The sequence below is a fragment of the Rhipicephalus microplus genome, chromosome 3 (assembly GCF_043290135.1).
Source record: "Rhipicephalus microplus isolate Deutch F79 chromosome 3, USDA_Rmic, whole genome shotgun sequence".
Lineage (NCBI taxonomy): Eukaryota > Metazoa > Arthropoda > Arachnida > Ixodida > Ixodidae > Rhipicephalus > Rhipicephalus microplus.
This window is the reverse complement of record NC_134702.1, coordinates 200,415,223-200,436,562: the sequence shown is the minus strand read 5'-3', so window position 1 is coordinate 200,436,562 and position 21,340 is coordinate 200,415,223. Positions and strand designations below refer to the sequence as shown.

Sequence of the window (21,340 nt, the reverse complement as noted above, 5' to 3'; positions counted from 1 at the left end):
GTTGACGTGTTGTTTAAACTTCAAAAATTAGTAGGACAGACGCTCAAAGATAACAATAAAGAGGTTACTCGAAAAATCGGAGGACCCCTAAGCTTTGCCTTTAGGAATCGAACCGTTTTAATGTGATAGTGAAATCCGGCTCCTTGTGCGTCCTTCAACCACTAACCACTAAGTGCATACTAATTAATATGTTCTGTTACACACACACGCACACACACGCGCACACAAAAGCGCGCGCGCGCGCAAGCGCGACGTATCTATAATAGTAATGCAGTGACTGTGCAGTGTGGCCACTTCCCTCTGCTAGAACACCGCTTAGCTGTAGTTGAGACACGTTTTTCACAATGTCTCACAGATGACACACATACACACACACACGCGCGCGTGTGCGTGGATAGTATACATACCGGTTTTTGATGTAAAGCAAAAGTCGCATGGCCGGCCTTCAAGATACACGCCGCACGCTCGCCATCTCTGACAATGCCTCACAGATGGCAGCACATCATGTAGCATTTGCTGTTTGCTTGATCAACGCCTTCTGGAAAGGCGTGATAAGTTTTCCGCTAGATGGATATTTATGTTCATATTTGAAGCTGTTTGAACGTTCCTGTGTGTTTTTAGCGGCGATTGCCGCACTATCCCGGCCTTTTTCGACGTAGTTTGATGGCCTCCCAAATGCGCCAACAAATCGCCGAATAGGCTCGTTTTTGTCGTGACAGATATCGAAGAAATTGCCTTAATTACACTCCTTCCACTACATGACATTTTTTTAGGTTTTTTTTCCAAACCAGCTGTAAGTAACGTCGTAGCTTTGTGGCATGACACCTGCTTGACACTTGAACGGCCCGGGTACAATCCTCAAGGGGACGTAAAATGTTATTGTTTATTGTATTTGCTTCTTTCTCTAATTTTCGCTCACAACCAATGGTGTCGACACCTGGTGCGTGGCCCTTTAGGTCGACCCATGGTTGCTTTTCATACCACTCCGGGTTCTCTTCATGGGAAGACGTCCGCAATTTTTTTTTCCGTGACTGGGCTTGTTGAGCTAAAGGGCAGACACGTCGTGTGCTCTCTTTACGCCCATCGCGGCTGGCCTCTAGATCGGCAAACCAACTGCACAGACACGCAAGTGCATAGCTTTCAAGACGCGCATGAAACGCGGAATCTAGAGAGGCCGGAAGCCCCGCGAAAAGAAAATGAAAGCCAAAACTGCTTTGCCCACTTTCTGTACGTATAGTCGCATCTGTAATTGTCGTAAAAGTTTCAGGCCTGTCGACATTTACCCCCGAATGTTACGTAATTTACGCTAAAACCAACAACATCTGAACATTCCAATTACGTTGCTTTTGCTTACGTTTACCATCCTTAGCGATTATGCACGCGTACCGTACGTAAGCTGAACATGAATTAAGAGAAAGTGCCACGTTCTTGTAACTGTGAGGCAGAAAAATATCGATTCGTAATCCAGAAGGGTGTTATGACAAAGCATACAGGCAAAAAAAAAAAACTGGCATGTCGTTTCTTCTGGGCTGGCCCTACGCGTAAAAAGCGCATTGAATGACCCTCATCTTTTTAAAACTCCATAGAATGACCTCGTGCATGTGAAGTCCAACTTGATGTTAAGCAGCGATTTCGCGCGCTTAAAGCCGAAGGTGCTGAATAAGCAATTAATTTATATACCTTTAAAGTGAAGGCGCTTCCTTGTGTAGGTATATTCACTACCACAGCAGACTTCCCAATCAAAAGGAGCTCATGAAAGACGCGTGCCGCTCATTACTTGACGGCGGAAAGACATCGCCCTTAAAGAATGTGATTGTTGTGAACTGTTAACCACTTACGATGTGAAAAACTACGAGGTCTGTGAGGGGCACCCCGCCCTCTCAAAACGAAAGCACATCAACGGCCTCCTAATAAGTCCGTACTAGATTGTTTGAGAAAGCGAACTGGATAAATGGAGTCTTGAATTTACTGGTTAAATGCGGACGATTGTAGAATAATTAAGGTGATCGACCGCTAACCCAAAGGTCGTGGCATCAAATCCCGGCCTCCGTGGCCGCATTTTTGATAGAGGCGACAATGCTTGAGGCATGTGTACTTAGATTTCGGATCTTGTTAAGGAGGCCCGTGTGGTGAGCATTTCCGAAGTCGCCCACTACGGTGTCCCTCGTCATATCTTGGTCGTGGGATGGTAAACTCCAAGAATTATTATAAACGCAGAGCGAAGGAGTAACCATCTCGCCCCGAAAAAAGTTTTGATAAAATAGCAGAAATGTGCGCCCATTTAGCTAGGTATGGTCAGGTGCGGTTCCTAATCCGAAATACGCCCCGCGAAAAACGGGCGGTCTGACACACGGCAGAGATTTTTCCGTCAGACAAGTACCCGGGAAGATACGGGCGTACAAGAGCACTTCATTTTCGCAAAAGCGGCACAAACAACGCTTAGCTCACGGAACTGGGAGCAGTTGCAGGCGACGGCGAGGTCACCGCCTTCGGCAGGCCCCACACTGACCGCACGCTGACTTGTTTGCGCGCAGGGGACCTTGTACGCTTATCCAGTTACACAACTGTATTCTTGCGCTATAGGGCACGCATGAAGGGTATTTTTCGATAGCAGCTCGTGACGACTGCTTTGGTCGTTGGTCAAACAGTGCACGCTCAAGTGAATATTTAATTTGCGATTGGAGTTGTAACTACTACATTGTTCGTTCTCGAACACTGCAAACAGCTGTGACGGACCCTGGTAGACGCACCGGCAGATGGCATCACCACTGAAAAGGGATTATCGCAGTGAGCACGCAACCGTTTACTAAACTTCCTAGAATGCATAAAAGTGAAAAGCATTGATGAACGTCACAGCATTGCGAAGTTATTATGTACAATCGTAGCTGCTCACGTAATGAGGAAAGGGCCTCTCCATTTAGTGGTAAGTCGGAGTAATGTTTGATTGCATACACATCATAGCTCGCTACCCCTTGAGCGGCACATTTGTAGCTACACCACATGGCTGGCTCTAGCAAATAACAGACATAAGCTGTGCTTGCGGTTTTCGTGTCGCTTGTCGTTTGGTGAGTATTTCTGCATAAACGGTTATTTGTTTCTGTACAGCGACAGTGTAACCGCGGAGCTACCAATAGCCCACTCAGCCAAGTTTATCAAACATCGAGCAGTTGAAAAAAGTTTGAAATGGCTTTTATAAGAGAAAAAAGAAATAATTAGGTATTAATGTGGGAATTGATGTGGTGTAAATATTCACGTGGCAGCGTTGAAGAGCCTATTTTGCGAAAATTTCGGTGTCGGCGTTAGTGTTGGCTTGTTGGTTTTGAGTGAAAAATCATCATCTTGCCAATGACGGGAAAATTGACAACGATGCCAGTAAATCAATAATGAAAGTTTTGTCCGGGTGAGCATGGAACCCAGACCATTTACGTGGCATACGAGATTTCTGGAAAATGATTGAAAAAAGAACTTTATTAGCAGTTATCTGAACGCATCAGGTATTGTGTAGGAGAAACGTAAAATCTCGTCAGTCGGCGAAAGCTGTCAATTGAGCAACGAGAAGGCGTTTTAAAGGCCCACTAATTACGAAGCACAAAGACAAACTTAATCATAATGAGCAGCAAAATTATCTACATAATGTATAGCTGCGCAAGCTTGTGTGTTGCCCTACAGATACGTGGTGAGCCCTTCGAGGACACGTAAAAAATAATCAATGTGTAGCGGGCACTTGACTGCACTTGCCGTAAGTATTCATTATTATTTAAAACGGTCAATGTTTGGTGCACAGTCGTTCGTTTCTTTACTGCATGGTTAAGGCATGCACAGAGAACTGAAGCAGGTTAGCACTTCAGAAGAAAAGTGGGTGTTAGGTATAGTTGGTTAAAGCGCATATCAAAAGAGCTTGCAGTGCAAGCACGGCATGGCGTAATAGCGAGGAACGGAATGCAAAGAAGGATGACAAAGCCCTTATGTCGTTGCTCGTTACTACCGGTAGCACGCTGTTACACCTGACAGTCGCCTATTTCAATTCTTTTTTTTTGTTTTTTGTTGCCACATAAGTATATACAAAACATAAACAGTAAAGATGGCGGGATAAAAGCTGCGTATAGGCTCACCTGCCCGTACAATGACAGACCAGAACTTCCACTAGTTGCAATAATGAGATAGAAACACACAGAGCAAACTGATAAAAAATTCCGCCATCTTCACGACGTGCATGATGATGCAGGAGCTCACTCGGAAGCGCTCTGTTGAAGCCATGAATTCTCTATGAAAGTCCCCTACCACCACATAAAGACGTGACACATTGTTATTGGGGTTTTTGAGTGTACGCTTATATATAAACAAGATGTAATCATTTACATATCGATGTAATTATATACAAGAATTACATCAGTGAAAACAAACCTCTGGGACGCGTTTTTGTCTCGCGATTACAATTTTGTGCTCACTGAAGTATGTGGCGAGGGCATATTGATCTGAAGGTTCTGGTTGAAAGTTACAGAAGGTTCCGAGTCGAGGTTCTCTTGCCACCGCTTGCGTGCCACCTCTGCTTCGCGGGCTCTCACTTCGGGTCCCGTATTTCGACGGGCTGTCGTCGCCGCAGAAAATGCATATAACGCCTCACGTATATGTGCCGGGTATCTATCTCTCTTATTGGCAAAATTACGAATGACATAGTGGCACAGTGCGTGCTTCCCTACTTCTGGACAGTTACAGTGGGCGTGTAGTGGTTACATTGTACAGCTGCTCCTATAGCGTACACGCCAAGGGACATGCCCTACCATAAGAAGCTTGGCGAGCAAGCTCCTAATGTCAACAATAAGCACAAAAGCAACGTTTACGTTCATAACACCAGCTGAAGTAATGTGTTTTTAGAAACATAACGTATGCTTTCAACGCATATAATTTATATTTGTTTAGTGTTGAGGGATGAGAATAGGGAAGTGTTTGAACACCATAGTTTGTGCTTGGTTGTGGAAGTGCCCAGCATTCGGTGTGTCGGTTTAGGCGAGATGACTGGTTGGTTGCCAAGTTCACGATGTTACTTATATGTGTAGTACCCTCAGTCGTCTCACGTTTCAAAAAACGCTGAAATAGGTGACCGCTTCGTGTTTAAAAGATGCTGATATAGGAAGTCAACTACAATAACCTTCAACTTTACAAACAGATCCCGTGTATGATTGTAGGGTATAGCTGCAATAGCATGCAATACTTGTCTCTGCAGTATAACTAGATAGGTATGTTTTATATAAGTAGTTGTTTTAGTTGCGTAACGATCCCAACAGCAACATGGTTATTAACAATACCAAAAGCAGTAAGTGGATAAGTAGTGACTCCAATTCTGACGTTGGTAGCCCTGGTAGCACTATACAAAAACCTTCTTCAGTGCATGGTGCTAAAGTATATACAAAGGATGATAACCAGGAGCGACGCTCGTGTATTTGAAGTTCATATGTGATGTTTATAAGGTAACCAGCATTACAAGAACTATTGATATTTCAGCAACATTACGCCTGGATATGGTTCCTTTCCGAAGAGGTATTGAGACCTATCGTGGCTCTGCTGTAAAATATGTGATGGCCATGCGAAATTGTAGGGTCGTGTTCCTTTCGGGCCCTGATATTTAATGTTTGCATTCATGAGGTCAACGACGTTTCTCTTCACGCTCTAGGATTTAAATTATGAACGTCTGTTCCCGTGATTCCAGGGTAGATGTTTATATAAAAGGAGACTAATACAAAAATATAAAGGAGGGGGGGGGTATACGTATAAACTTTCAATCAGCTGTGGCACATATCCTCATACCACGGTCCGTGGTACACAGGAATGTGCCATATGTGTCTGGAGGAAAAGGTTTGACGATGTACGCGACGAGGTTTTGTTATTCATGTCATAACAATATTCGTCAAAGTGCCTTACTCTCACATGCTCATTTTGGTTCACCACAATGAAAGGAGACAATCACGAGAATACCAAGACGTAGGTGGATAGATAGATAGATAGATAGATAGATAGGTAGATAGATAGATAGGTAGATAGATAGATAGATAGGCAGACAGACATACATACAGCTAGATAGATAGATAGATAGATAGATAGATAGATAGAAGGATAGATAGATAGATACATAGATAGATAGATAGATAGATAAATAGATAGATAGACATGAACTATCTAAGTGCCTGTAGTTCGCTAAAAATGCTTTCACTTTAGGATAACAAATGAGGTGCTTTTAAATAATTGTAGCATGGTTAGCGATATACTTGTTACTAATGATTTTGAAAGAAGCACAGAAAAGGATTAGTTTCTGAATTTAAGAGAAAGTCTACTTTTAGCCAAACTTTCAATCTCAGTCACTTTCGACGTTTTGGATACATGAATTCCCGTTCGGTGCTTAAAAAAATGTGGCAAGTTGTAGAAGAAAGAATAGTCTTCAACTTCATACCGCAGTATTAATGACTTTATGAGTATAAAGCTAAGCAATTCCAAGATATTGGCAAACGCTAATATTGAAATTTGCGTAACAATGGGTACTGTGGGGTTTGTAATGATGCTAAGGCGCGGGAAAGTAATGCATCAGGATGTATTTATTAGCAATTCTGTAAGCTATGTTAGCTGCTTCGTAATAATTGGGCAATCAAGTGCACAAGTTAACGCAGACGTTGAGTAGAAGTGCCAGTTTTCTAACAATATTTCTAGGAATGGTTCAATACAATGATGACTGATACTGAATGCGTTAAATTTTTTCAAATGATATACCAGAACTATTTTTCGTGAATGAGAATATATTTTCCTACGACTGAGTTGGAAGTCATGCAGCTGCTAAATATTGTTGAATATCTTGCGGCCCTTCAGCAACTGATTCAACAATCCTTTTTTTGTTGGGTTCGACATCTATAAAAAGTCATGCTTTTAAAATTACTCGCACCTCACCCAGTGGGCTTTGAAAAAACTTCAGTCCCAACACGATGCTGAAGGTAACATAATGCAGTGACGAAGCATGCATGAGCTATCTTCCAAAGCATCCAGATATATCAGGACAGCTCAGAAACTTTCAGGACATAACCTTCTCAATGACGCAGCTACTCCACAATCCTAAATATTGTGTAATTTATTGTGTGACCTTTTTGAGAAAAAAGTATGCCCAATATCATTTCAGGTTCAATGGAGAAACGAGGCCCTTTCTTTAAAATAATGGATGGCGTACCACGTTGCCCTAACGTGGACCCTATCCTGGTGAGGAAAGCACTTAATTTCAAGGCCAGCAAAGGCGATCTCGTGCAATGGTCGTATCCGAAGAGTGGCACCCATTGGGTGCAGTACGTAATACAGCTCATTCTTAAAAGAGGAGAAGCCGTGGAAAGCTATGAAGACTTCACCAAGAACACACGGCCTATGGAATACGTCGGCTTGGGCGACTTCAGAACAACGCTGGCGTTGCGATGCTTCCTAACCCATTTGCCACCCCAACCAGACAACATCAGCGACGAAGCCAAGTGAGTAGATGTATGGGGTAAGTTTCTGCATATCGTGGAAAGCTAGAACTGCCTGGCATACAGAGCACCCTACTCATCTCCTCTTTTTGAGTCCATGTCTAGACAATGCAGTGAAGTATGGGGCTTAGTGACTGAACTGTTTCGCTGCACAGCCCTTGGAAATATCGTCGAAGCTAGGTTCTCTGAGAAACTTACTTTGTGAAATCTGTTGGACTGTTTGTGCTCTCGTTGAACACTAGAAACTGAAGAAATTAGAGAGCCAGGAGAGTGAATAGTTTAAACACATGTAGATGAATAGAACATACAGAATAATTTGAGGTCGATGTCTTAACTTTCTCCACATGCTTTTGCTTTGAGAAACATATATTACGGTAGAAAATCTCTCATGGCCTGGAGCAAATAAGTAAATCAATGAAAAGTAGGGTTCTAATTGGAAGTTAACCCAGACACTGTAGCAGCCAAGAATGGCACCACTGACACGCGCCAGCAGCGCAAGGTCCATAAAAATATCTCATGCAGCTGTAATCATAGGCATTCGCAGGGTTGCCCTCCAGGGGGGGGGGCTGTCACAGCACCCCCTCGTAATTAGGTCAATGCATGCAGCTGCCTTAGCGCACCCCCTCCCCCCCTCTAGTAGCAGTGCCTTCTCTGCATTATGTCAATGTGTGGGGCTAACCTTGCGCCACCTTCTTGGGTGACTGCAGCAGGTGGCTCCCTGCCCCCTACCTTGCAGGGTTCATAAAGGTGAAGCAGTCACGTTAAAAAAAATGCGCCATTACATAGGCACAATCGCAAGCGGCAACCCAATGTACAAATATATATATATATATATATATATATATATATATATATATATATATATATATATATATATATATATATGGTTGATTTTAATATGTGTGTTCGTGTGAACATTGTACGAGCGAAGTATCATGTCATCATATTTTTTCTTTAAGCAATTTTTAGTACTGAATCCAGGTGAAGAGAAATCGCTCTGTTGATTCTTGAACATGTTTCTGTTTTTCAGTGTGTATAAATTTGCCCTTCCTTGAAATACTTCGCCATATTGTAGGGTAGTTTCTTATTGCTGTAATTTCTTGTTGTGTTTCTTGATGCATATGCCAATATGTCAACCAATGTGTCAACCAAGTCGCTGCATTTATTTTCTTCTGACAACTTTTCTTTACACTAATGTTTTATGCCTTCTTTGATCTGAAATTGTTAAATTATCCGATTCTGTTAGTTTCATTCTGTACTTTATCGCGATGTATGTCTTTATTGTGTACTTATTCGAATTTTTATGTTCACGCCCTTCCTGCTAAAATCCCTGATGGGATTGGCAGTATGTCGAAATAAATAAATAAATAAATAAATAAATAAATAAATAAATATATATATATATATATATATATATATATATATATATATATATATATATATATATATATATATATATATATATATATATATATATATATATATTGTAAGATGGCGTCGAAACACTCGAGACTCTCCTTTTATTGACTCGAGTATGTGCCCCACAACCTAAACTTGACTGGTGATGATGAGTATTTACAGATGAAAAGATGGGACGCATAAATAATGCTCACACTTATTTTCCCCGCGCACTTGAGCGGCCGGCCTGGCCGAGACCTAGGCGGGAAAGGTACGGCGCACAAAGGGTTTAAAACGTGAAACGTGGACAATCTCGGAGGCACGGTAACGACGGTCCGAGGAACCCTCGACGGGAGTGACAAGGTAATTGACCGGAGATGTTCTTTCACAAACAACGTAAGGTCCTAGAAAGCGAGACTGAATCTTTTCACACAATCCGGGTGTGCGAACAGGCGTACAAAGTAGTACTTCATCTCCAGGACGGAAGGTGACGTCTCGACGAAAGCTGTCATAGCGTTGCTTGCGGTCTTCTTGACTGGCCTCCGTGTTGAGCACGTTGCCGTGCCTCAGCAAGCCTTGAGACGAAATGTTCTGGCGTAGTCGTCGACGTTTTTGTCATTACATTGAAGAAAGAGGCGTCCATGGTGAATGTCGGCGCACGACCATAGACGAGGAAGAAAGGTGAATACCCGGTGGTTCGTTGAACAGCGGTGTTGTGTGCAAATGTTACGAACGGCAAGATTTTGTCCCAATTATCGTGGTTCGGTCCGATGTACATGGATATCATGTCGATTAGAGTCCGGTGGAATCGCTCTGTCAGCCCATTTGTCTGCGGGTGGTAAGCGGATGTGGTCTTATGAAGTGTGCCACAAGTTTTTAGAATTTCGTCAAGAATTGTCGACATGAAGGCCTTGCCCTGGTCACGCAACAACGTGCGAGGTGCACCATGACGCAACACAATGGCTTCTAAAAAGAAGGCGGCAACGTCTGAGGCGGAGCTAGTGCGTAGAGGAGCGGTCTCCGCGTATCGTGTGAGGTGGTCGATGGCTGTGACGATCCAGTGGTGGCCCGCTGGCATTACGGGAAGTGGCCCGACGAGGTCTATTCCGACAACGGCAAAAGGTGTGTCGGGACATGGAATGGGTTGTAATAAGCCAGCAGGAGCTGAAGTTGGTCGTTTCCGGCGTTGACAAAGTGCGCAAGAAGCGACATAATTAGCCACAAAGGTAGAAAGACCAGGCCAGAAGAAACGGCTCCTAACGCAGTTGTAGGTCTTTTGAAATCCCAAGTGTCCAGCTGATGGGTTGTCGTGCAATGCTTCGAGAACTTGTTTTCGCAGCGAACGGGGAAGTACTGGCACCCACCGATGCCCATCCGCATTGTAAGTATAGTGCTGCAGGACATTGTTTTCTAGCTTGAACAGCCGTAGCTGACGACGTAGTCTGGCATTAGGTGGAGAAGGCGAGCCATTCAAGTATCCGATGATGCGGTTACAGTAGGGGTCGTCACGTTGGTACGCGGCAAACTGGGCGCTGTTGTTTAAAGGTAGCGACCCAGCAACTGCCAGGGGTGATAACGTGAGTGAACAGGAAGCCGCTTGATCACCTGAGGGGCATTCAGGATGCGTGGTTGGAGATGAAAGTGGCAGAGGGCAGCGAGAGAGAGCGTCAGCATCCTGATGCTGTTTGCCGGACCTGTACACAACGTCAAAAGTGTACTCTTGCAAACGCAGTATCCAGCGACCGAGGCGCCCAGACAGATTCTTCAGCGAGGACAACCAGCATAGGGCATGGTGGTCGGTAACCACAGTAAAGTGGCGTCCATACAGATATGGTCGAAATTTCTGGATGGCCCAAACGACAGCGAGACATTCCTGCTCTGTTATAGAGTAGTTCTGCTCTGCAGGTGTTAGTGCGCGGCTGGCATACGCAACTACTCTCTCACGTGAAGTGTCGTCGCGCTGGAGGAGAACAGCACCGATTCCGTGGCCGCTGGCATCTGTGTGCAGGAAAGTGGGTGCACTCTCATCGAAGTGACGGAGGACGGGGTCTGATGTCAAAGCACGCTTAAGGGCTTGGAAAGCGCACTCGCACTCGTCAGTCCACGTGAAATCCGTCCCTGACGTCAGAAGCTTGTGTAACGGCGCCGCAATGGCAGCAAAGTGACGGATGAAGCGTTGGAAGTAAGACGCCAGGCCCACGAAACTTCGCAATTGTTTTTGATTGCGTGGACGTGGAAAACTAATTACGGCAGCAACCTTGTCGGGGTCGGGTCGAACGCCGTCTTTGCTGACAAGGTGACCCAATACTTTGATGCTTGTGCTGGCGAAGTGGCACTTTTTGTATTGAGCTGTAGGCCAGCGTTCGAAATGCACGTTAGAACTTCGTCCAAACGCTTAAGGTGCTGAGAAAAATTAGAAGAATAAATGACGATGTCGTCTAAATAACATAAACAGGTTTTCCATTTGAGACCACGTAAGACAGTATCTATCATGCTCTCAAATGTTGCTGGAGCGTTGCATAAGCCAAAGGGCATGACGTTAAATTCGTAAAGCCCGTCAGGCGTCGCAAACGCTGTTTTCTCCTTGTCTGCTTTGCGCATAGGTATTTGCCAATACCCGCATCGGAGGTCGAGGCTGGAGAAATATTCTGCGCCTTGTAGGGAGTCCAGGGCATCATCTATGCGTGGCAACGGATATACGTCTTTTTTCGTGATCTTATTGAGTGCTCTGTAATCAACACAAAAGCGGACAGAGCCATCCTTTTTCCGGACCAACACCACAGGAGACGACCAGGAGCTGGATGAAGGTCGAATAATATCCCGTTTGAGCATGTCGGCGACGTTTTTTTCGATGATTTGCCGTTCAGCCGAAGGGAGACGGTATGGGCGGCGGCGTATAATGGAGCTGCCTTCGGTTTCGATGCTGTGCTCTGCAACGGAGGTGCGGCCCAAAACTTTGCAATGTACATCAAACGAAAGGCTGTGCTTTTGGAGAAGGTCTAAGAGGTCTCTCTTTTGCTCGGCAGTGAGGTGAGGACTTATGGTGTCATTTAAGGTAACAGTGGTAGCCTTCATATCAGTAGTAGCAGACAAAGGCGGTGATTCTGCGTGAAGGGGAATCAGTGAAAAGGGCTCACTGTCAGCGAAGCAGCTCACAGCAGTGCCCTGGGGCAGCATCACTGGCGAAGAAGTTGGATTCAAGGCGGTGACCAATGCTTTACCGTCGTTAAACCGCACAAGGCCGGGTGCTATGGTAAGCCCCGCAGGTTTCGAGCGAACTGATGGAGCTATGAACACGTCACCATTAACTATAGTATCCGAAGCGATCGTTAGAAGTTGTTCATCTCCTGGCGAAATGAAATAATCAGTAGCAGCAATGAAACGGAAGCTGTATGGATCGACATCCGATGAACTCTCATAGCTGACATTCGAATGACTCGCTGACAACACGATATGAAAGCTGATGCCGAAGAAAGGAAGTCCCATCCTAAAATTACTGTGTGAGTGCACAAAGGAAGTACAAGAAACTGAATGTGGTGAATGATGCCATCTATGAAAACACGCACTGTGCAAACACTTGAAGGCTGAATAGGGACTCCATCTGCGCAACGAAGGGGAGGACCATCGTAGGGCGTCCTAACTTTTTTCAACCGGGCACAAATCTGCATGAATTACGGAAAGTGATGCGCCTGTGTCCACCAGTGCCTCTGTCTGTATACCTTCAACATACACCAATAAAACATTCGATGGGCGGTCCGGAGGAGTTTGACGCAGTTCGAAAGATGCAGCTTTCCCTCCCGAAGCTGCACTGTTTAGTTTTCCAGTTGGCGGTCGGGAATTGAAGTAGAAGGTCGGAGAGGAGAAGAAGAACGCCGCATCGGTGAAGGTGAGCGACGACGTGAGAACCGGGAACTGCCAACTGGGTCAAAGTTCTGCGGAGACGGCGACCGACGTGTGCTGTTCGGATACAGCTGACGATAGGGGGGTCCAGTCGCGTAGAAGTCGTCCCGTTCAAGGTTATCGTAGCCTCGTCGTTCGTCTTGCTGACGGCGTCGGCAAAACCTTGAAATATGACCACGGATGCCGCAATAGAAGCAAGTCGGCCGCGAACTGCGCGAGGCGTTGTAAGGCTGGGAAGATGGTCGCGGTGCGAGTGAGTTGAGCGAACCATGCACTTCGGGCGCTGGTAGCTGCATTGGGCTTTTCTGGGGTGCAGGCGTCCTAGCAGCAACCTGAGCATACGTTGGCATGGCCACAGGATATGAGCTCGGGACAGGTGTGACAGTCATCGAGGCCAGGTTCTGGTGGGGCGTAGGTGTCGTTGCAGCAACGTGAGCATAACTGGGCATGGGATGTGAACTCGGAGCTGGTGTACTAGTCATCAAGGCCAGTTCCTCCTTCACGACGTCGCGCAAACTAGTAGCGGGTGGCGTCGTTCGGATATCGAGATGGCGAGGTGAAGCCTGTGCAAGAAGTTCCTCGCGGATGATAGAGCGGATCAGTGCACGCAGCTCTGTTGTATCATGACTTGAGCTCAGATCAGACATATCAGGTTGTACCCGAATGGTGTGAAGCTCCTCAAGGCGCTGACAGGTAGCGACAACATCGGCTACGGTTTGAGGATTTTGCACCACAAGCGCATTAAAAGCGACAGTCGCAATTCCTTTTAGCAGGTGGCGCACGCGGTCATTTTCCGCCATATCGTTGTCGATGCGGCGGCAAAGGGCGAGAACATCTTCGATGTAAGAAGTGTAAGACTCGCCAGGGCGTTGAACACGTGCACCAAGCCTCTTTTTGGCAATATCCGAGCGCACTGACGGGTTGGCGAAAATCTGGCGGAGCTGACGTGTAAAGGCGGGCCATGTCGGAAAATCTGTGGCGTGGTTGAAAAACCACGTTTTTGCGACGCCGCTCAAGTAGAATGCAACGTGGGTGAGTTTCGCAGGCTCATCCCAGTTGTTGATAACACTCACGCGGTCATACTCCTCTAACCAGTCCTCAACGTCTTCACCCGGAAGCCCTGCGAACAGCGGAGGATCCTTTTGAGGGATGGTGACCAGGTGAGAAGGGTTTCTTGCCGGTGGGAGTGGTGGCGAAGCTGGCACGCTGGACTGGGCGGCTTGCGACATTACCGGACCCAGGTCGTTTAAGCGGCGGCCTGAACGGAGCTCGAGGGATGTGTTCTTGAAGACGTTGGGGTGTCCGAGAACGCGAGAGGACGCAGGAACCGGGCAGCAATCTCCACCATTTGTAAGATGGCGTCGAGAACACTCGAGACTCTCCTTTTATTGACTCGAGTATGTGCCCCACAACCTAAACTTGACTGGTGATGATGAGTATTTACAGATGAAAAGATGGGACGCATAAATAATGCTCACAATATATATATATATATATATATATATATATATATATATACGGAATGAATAAACTTTCAGTTGAGAGTCTGTGCTTGTCCTTGTCTTATTCCAACGTTATGCTGTCGCCATTCTGCTTTTATAAAAAATGTTCAGTCGGGAAGTCCTTGATGTTATCGTACAATTTTGAGCGAACAACTGAATCACTGCACATCAGGTAGATCATAACATCTTGAGGACTTTGCGGATCTAAAAGTTTATTCTGCATAAATACTCACGTATGTGGGATGAGTGCCGCTTGTGGTCAGTCATTTGTAAGTTATGTTTTAGAGATACTTGCGGAAACGTTTTCAATGAAATATAAAAAAAATCAAATAAGCGCTCAACTGAAGTTCGACCTATACAAATATAGAAAGTGCCACCTTCCACAGCACGTCAAAATTTGTGGTGTCACAACTTCTAAGACCTCAAATTTTACATATCTCGGTCAGGCTTCCAGTGATGCAGAGAGAGAAAATATAAAGAGTCGGGTCTGATTCACGAGTTTAATACCGTTCGGCCACTATGTGCGAACACTTTATGGCTCCTGCTGAATCAGTCCGGTCTGGTAGGCAGACAAGGAAAATAAGACTTTTTAACTATTCTAACCTTACTGAGCCCTGTTAAATTATAATCTTTACTGCCGCTAACTTGCGAAATTCATGACTCAGCGGAATGACCCTACCATCTGCCACTTTGACATGAAAGAACAACACAAGGCGTGTGCACTACACTCTCTTTTTGTTTTCTTTTATTGATATGTTTCCGTTTTTTTCGTATCATTAGGCACATCAGCTTATCCAAATATCTTTCCCGTTTATTTGCTTCCATAAGCAATTTACTTCTATAACACAGGTGATAATGTAACTGGCACGGTTACAATCATCAATCAACTCCTTCGCATTTTTGTGAAGCTAAGCTTTTCTTTACGCTTAAGTCTCAATGCAGATTTAAAGAAAGTGACACTTCTGGCAGTAAATACTTATGCCCAGCGTTACAATTGGCAGTTTAGGTATAAATATTTTATACAAATCTATGATCTGTCAGTGAAGAAATAATTGTTGAGCGCATGACCTATAGGCAAGCCGAACAATATGCCTGACTATTTTAATAACCTTGTATTACGAAAACTGTCGTGTTGTCCATATATCATTTTTACTAAGGCTGCACCATTGCAACACTCAAAGCGTATTTCATTAATGAATAAAGGGGCTTCAGGTGAAAGCTCGTGAAACGAAAATGCTCCAATTTTCGAAATCCGCGCTAATTATCTGATGCATTGCTTATGCTACCATCCAAGCCAGATCCTACAAGCGGCTGTGACAGTGATGTCACGCAACACGCAATAGTAATGAACTGTGTGACCATCCGTGTGCTGTGTTACCTGCTGTCTTCCCCTTTCTTCTCCATCTTTCAATATAACGCACGCTTCTCGTGTGTGTAGGGTAGCAAACTACCTTTCATATGTTTCTTAACCTCCATGTCTTATCTTTCTTATTATTTGTTCTCTCTTCTGCCCAAGCCCGTTATGGGAGTATTACTTATAATTTCAGCCGCTTTTATGATATCGTCATGTATGCGGTGAACAACTTTTAAAGCCTTATTGAAGTCGTTTGATATTCCCCGAGTTAAGCAATTCTGCCTTTGTAACCATAATGATATAGGTTTCTGAAACTTGTTGATGTTCATGCAGGTACGTCTATGTGGCCCGAAATCCGTGGGACGTGTGCGTGTCTTTCTTCCACATGGTCACCAACCTCAACATCTACCGCTTCGAGGACGCCACGTTCGACGAGTTTTTCGAGTGGTTCCTAGACAAAGACTTTGGCTATGGCTCCTACTTCGATCACGTTGCCGCGGGGTACGCCCTGAAGGATAAACCGAACGTGCTATTTCTAACGTACGAGCAACTGAAGAGAGCACCTCGTGCTACAGTGCTGAAGCTCGCACACTTTCTTGGTGACAGCTACGGAAGGCTTCTCGAAGGGGAGAATAACTACTTACTGGACCGAATTCTAGAGAGATCCTCCTCGGACAGCATGAAGAGCGTCGTGGTGATGAACTTGAGCAGCAAGGAGTGGGAAGTCAAGATGAAAAGGAATAATATGACTTGCAAGAACGGTTACGGTGGGGATTCGACCAAGTACGGCATAGTAAGGAGAGCTCAGATTGGTGACTGGAAGAACTACTTCAAGCCCGACCAGCTAGAGCGCTTTGAAGCGAAAATCAGGGCTGAAGGAGCAAAGGCATCATTTATGCATTTGTGGGCTGACATTCGTGGGGAAGCGCTTCAAGTAGCAGGCTTACAAACGACGTAGTTGTCCTTGAACTATCAAGAGTGGAGCAGCCCCTGATCCACAGAACTGGAGGCTCTGCGTGCAGCGAAATTAGCCTTCAGTTGAAAGCAAACGCGTATCGCATCACGTTGCCCACTTATTCATGAGCAAGCTCTCTAAGGGAAATTAAACTAAAACGGAAAGCTAGAGCTTTGAGAAAAACAGTAACACAAAGCTACTTTCCTTTTTGTTGACGACGTTTAATATTTCTGCAGTTAAAGTAGCCGCATCACGCAACCAACCTCAACTAGGAATTTACTTTTGTAGAAGCATTATTTTTCAGGTGCAGACTTGTTGTTTGACCGCAGGTTTTTTATAAGTAGCTCTCCCAACGGCTGAAGCTGCTGCTAAATGGAAATTGAAAAAAAAATGGCAGCATATCTACGGAGTGAATGATGGAGAGTGGGGCGAAGCATTCGTCCATTCATTCGTTCTCGCTTCCGTCCGTCCATGCGTCCGTCTGTGTGACCGTCCATGCCTCTATCCGCCCATCTGTTCGTGCGTATGTTCGTGCGTCTGTCCCTGCGTTCGTCCATGCATATACCCCTGCGTCCGTTCTTGCGTCCATCCATGCATCTGGCTGTGCGTCCGTTCGTCCATCTATTCAACACTCCAAGTACCACCATTTCGCATCTTTTCATCCTATATTCCCCATATAGAAGCACCGCCATCCAGCGGACATTCCAAGGACTAAACGAGAGGTGGCACACGCCCACTTTCTTACGGCTTGCGCTTCGGGTCTACTTCCCACCTTTAACCACCTCTAGTTCATGGTATATACAATCCAAGGCAAAAGGACGTTAAAAGGGTGTGTGGTTCGTCCTTTTGGGGACTAATAGGACTGTCACAACTATTAATTCTTTTAAAAACTAACGGCACCGGGTCTAACAGTTAGTCCATTTACACCTTAGTGAGTTACTGTTAGTCCCACAGCTTGCCCGAAAGAACTAACATTTAGTCCTCACATTTGCAATAGAGCAACTGTTATTTTCCACATTTACACCTTACCGGGCAACCGTTAGTCCTCACAGTTGCACCTTGCTGGACGAACGGTTGATCCACTCAAATACTCCAATCGGACGAACTTTTTGTCCACAATTCGAACATTGTTATTTGTTTATTTCCCGCCAGGCCTAATACTTTTTCGCCCGTTTTTCTGCGCAGTGAGCAACAAATTCCGCCGAAAAGAACACGCGAGAAAGTAGTTAGCCACCTAAGTGTAACTGCTTTCACAGTCACGGCAACAACGAAAGACAAAAGTGAGACATCGAAAGCTTTTATTTTTATACATACACATGAAGTTTCCCTATTCTTTTAAGTGAATTCATGGTGAAGTGTACAAGTCTAGTCTCGTTGTCAAATCGTGTTTACTCCTTGGGGAGCTCCTCCTACGGAAGCGATAGATGACAGGTATTGCAGACGCCAGCGCACGCAGCCTTCTGCCTGTTGTGTTCCCACGGCTGCACGTAAAATAATTAGTAAAAATAGTTAGACACACATGACAGAAGATGAGGATGCACGCATATGACAAGTACGTGAAGGTTAATATAAAAAAGCGTTAAAATATGGCACACAACTAACTATACCTTCACATCTCGCACAGTCCTTCTGAAGCTGCTCTGACGAAAGAGATGGATGACGGGCATCGCAGACGCCAGCGCACAGTGTTCAGCATGGTGTGTGCCCTCGGCTGCACAATAGGTATGTAAAATAGTGAGTCATACGTGACAGAGGATGAATACAAATGCATATGAGAAATACGTGCAAGGTAAAATGAAAACATATGTGAGATATGACATGCTAATAATTTCACCGTGTGTTCACACATCGTCAAAGACTCATTTTGATCCCCTTAGCGCAACAGCTTAGGAGCGGCGGCCGCAGTCACAACTCCGCAAACCACCGTGCCACTAACAAGTCGGCGAGTCCTAAGCGAGTGACGTCGTTCAGCTCGAGCAACCGAACGCGAGACCAAACATGGCGCTGCACGCGGAGTGTCTGCCGCCAGCGAACTTCGAACGGGAGAGCGAGCGTACGCTTGGTCGCCGCCGTGAACAGCGCCGAGCTAGTTTGGAGCTAGCGCTGAAGAAATTGACGGTAATGCCGCCCTTATCCACAAACTAGAGCGAGTGCAGCGCGCAAACGCGAGTCCGCCACCGCGGCCAGCGGACGGTGCCGAGCTTCTTGCGACTGACTGGCGGGAAAGCCAACTGTAATGGCGACCAATTTTCAGTGAGTTCCGACGCTAGCGAAAACCCCACCAGCCCGTGCTGGTGCACTTACAGCGTGCGACTTACTACAACCAAGCTCTTTACGAGAACCGGTAACGTGTTTTCGATGACTCCCAACACAGCGACGAGGTCTCAGCCCAATATCGTCAGCCCGAAGCTCATCGCGGTGGCGAAGACAGGCGAGCACTCGATGAGCGAGCGTACGGGATGCCGACGGGAATGGCGGCCAATTTCCAGGGGGTCGATAAACAGAGGCGAACTGTAGACGCCGAAGACGACGAAGCTGACCTTCGCGATGCATTTTGTGCGTGCGATATACAACACGACCAAGCCCGTTGCCGGCAAGCGCGATCCGTACTGCACACGCGACAAGTAGAGTAGAAGAAAGAATGATAACCTACCTGCCTTAAAATCCAGCGCTTGTTTCTGCCCTGAGTCAGACTGCAGTATATATCCGATAGGCCTGTTCTTCTCCGCCGCCATATTGGCCTTCCCAACTATTGCTGTCGTGTGTTGGCCGTGAATATCTTTGAGCCATAGATATACAGCGTGACGTAGTGACGTGTCGAGACTTGCTCCAGACTTCACGGGTGCAGCGAAACGCAAAAGCAACAGCCCACGCTCATCCAAGCGTACACACAAGCACCACGTCGTTATTCTCAGATCGTCGAATCCAGGCGGCCATGGTCGAGCACTCCGAGCGCGACGCAACGCGGACCGTCGCCGGCAAAATACGGGGAAAGACTGAGCCAGCAGAGTAGGAGATGGAGGCCTGGTCACATTGGCAACGCTTTTCGCGCTGCCTGCAATGCCGGGCGGTTCATCCCTTGGTTTCGCGCTCCACACTTTCCTCTGGGGTTGATCCTCAACGGTCTATCGTTAATCGCACGCGCCTGTTAGGCTCCATTACTCCTTTTCCGGGTAATCTTGCCTTAGAGTGAACTAGTTCACTGTATTCATGGCACTGCGGCCCAACGCTCGCTAAACCTTTCTAAAACCAATGAGGGTTAGCCCAGCGAGTATAACGTAGCAACCTTTTCCTGTCAGATAGTGCTCAATGTACATGCCAATGGGTGCTAATGGGAAATGAGAGACAGGAGAATTCGGCTTTTACTTTCTTACGGCTTGCGCTTCGTATCTACTTCCCACCTTTAACCACCCCGAGTATTTATGGTATATACTAGTTCATTGCATTCATGTCACTGCGGCTCAACACTCGCTAAACCTTTCTAAAACTAAGGAGGTTACAACCAGCGAGTATAACGTAGCAACTATTTCTTGTCACATAGTGCTAAAAGTACATGCCATTGGCTGCTAATGGGAATCGCGGCGTGCGTGTTAACTAAAAGCCGAATGCTCCTGTCTCTCATTCCCCATTAGCAGCCATTGGCATGCACATTGAGCATTATTTTTTAATGTTCAACAACGCACAGAAGAAATCTCTCACCGGCACCACTTTAGAAGTCAAAATATGATATTAGTTACATACTACAACGTCTACGAGGAACGAACGGGTGCCGCTATAAGGAGCTTCGCCCCTAAAAAAATCACAGTTTCGTCGTTAAGGTGAAGCCATGAATGCGACCGCAACAACTTAAATGTATTGCTGTGAACAGCAAGCAGGTCAAAATGTGCAGCGCGCTGCTCACGCACAAATGACGCTCGAAAACTACATACACAGGACGGGAGAGAACTAACAACCTTTACCGCTCTACACTTGACGTGCTGTTTAAATAAGAACGATGCACGAAACGTAATCACAAGAACAGATGAGTGCAAACTGACAAGTGTCCGAGTTGTTATACCTAATGTGTATGAACAGCGCGCCGTTAAGGTGAAGCCATGAACGCGACCGCAACAACTTAAAATGTATTGCTGTGAACAGCAAGCAGGTCAAAATGTGCAGCGCGCTGCTCACGCACAAATGACGCTCGAAAACTACATACACAGGACGGGAGAGAACTAACAACCTTTACCGCTCTACACTTGACGTGCTGTTTAAATAAGAACGATGCACGAAACGTAATCACAAGAACAGATGAGTGCAAACTGACAAGTGTCCGAGTTGTTATACCTAATGTGTATGAACAGCGCGCACTTTTCGTAAACGGCGCCTAGGCAGCGAGCGAAGTGACCTTTGTGAGCCCGGAAACGAACGCAATCGTTCCGGTGAAAGCCAAAGGCACACGAATGTCTCCAACAAATGGTAAGCGCGCGCACGCAAATATCTATCTACCTCACCTGCCCCCCCCCCCCCCCCCCCCACCCCATTGAAGGGGCAAAGTAGGCGTTGAAGATAAGCGGGCGTCGGCGGATCGTCACAAGTTGGCACCGAGCGTGAGGGCTTTCTTTTTTGAGTTTTCATAAATATAGATAGGTATACATGTACGTTGAATGACGTTGGCAGCGGCAGCGACGGCAAAAGGCCAGCCGAGACTGTCCATATAACTGCTAGCGTATTAAAATACTACTCAATAAGTGTTCTA

General features: G+C 45.9%; 1 protein-coding gene across 2 annotated transcripts; it reads left to right on the top strand.

The window, feature by feature from the left end:
- Window positions 1-2,572: 2,572 nt before the first annotated feature.
- On the top strand, window positions 2,573-16,817 carry LOC142804093 (sulfotransferase 1C2-like). Of its 2 annotated transcripts, none has more exons than XM_075890664.1 (3): window positions 2,573-2,787; window positions 7,160-7,496; window positions 15,981-16,817. In XM_075890664.1, the coding sequence occupies exons 1-3, from the start codon at window positions 2,757-2,759 to the stop codon at window positions 16,603-16,605; spliced, it is 993 nt and encodes a 330-aa protein (XP_075746779.1). In that variant the 5' UTR covers window positions 2,573-2,756; the 3' UTR covers window positions 16,606-16,817. The 2 variants fall into 2 exon arrangements, with proteins under 2 accessions (XP_075746779.1, XP_075746778.1); XM_075890663.1 differs by lacking the exon at window positions 2,573-2,787 and adding an exon at window positions 2,795-2,923.
- The last annotated feature ends 4,523 nt before the right edge of the window (window positions 16,818-21,340 follow it).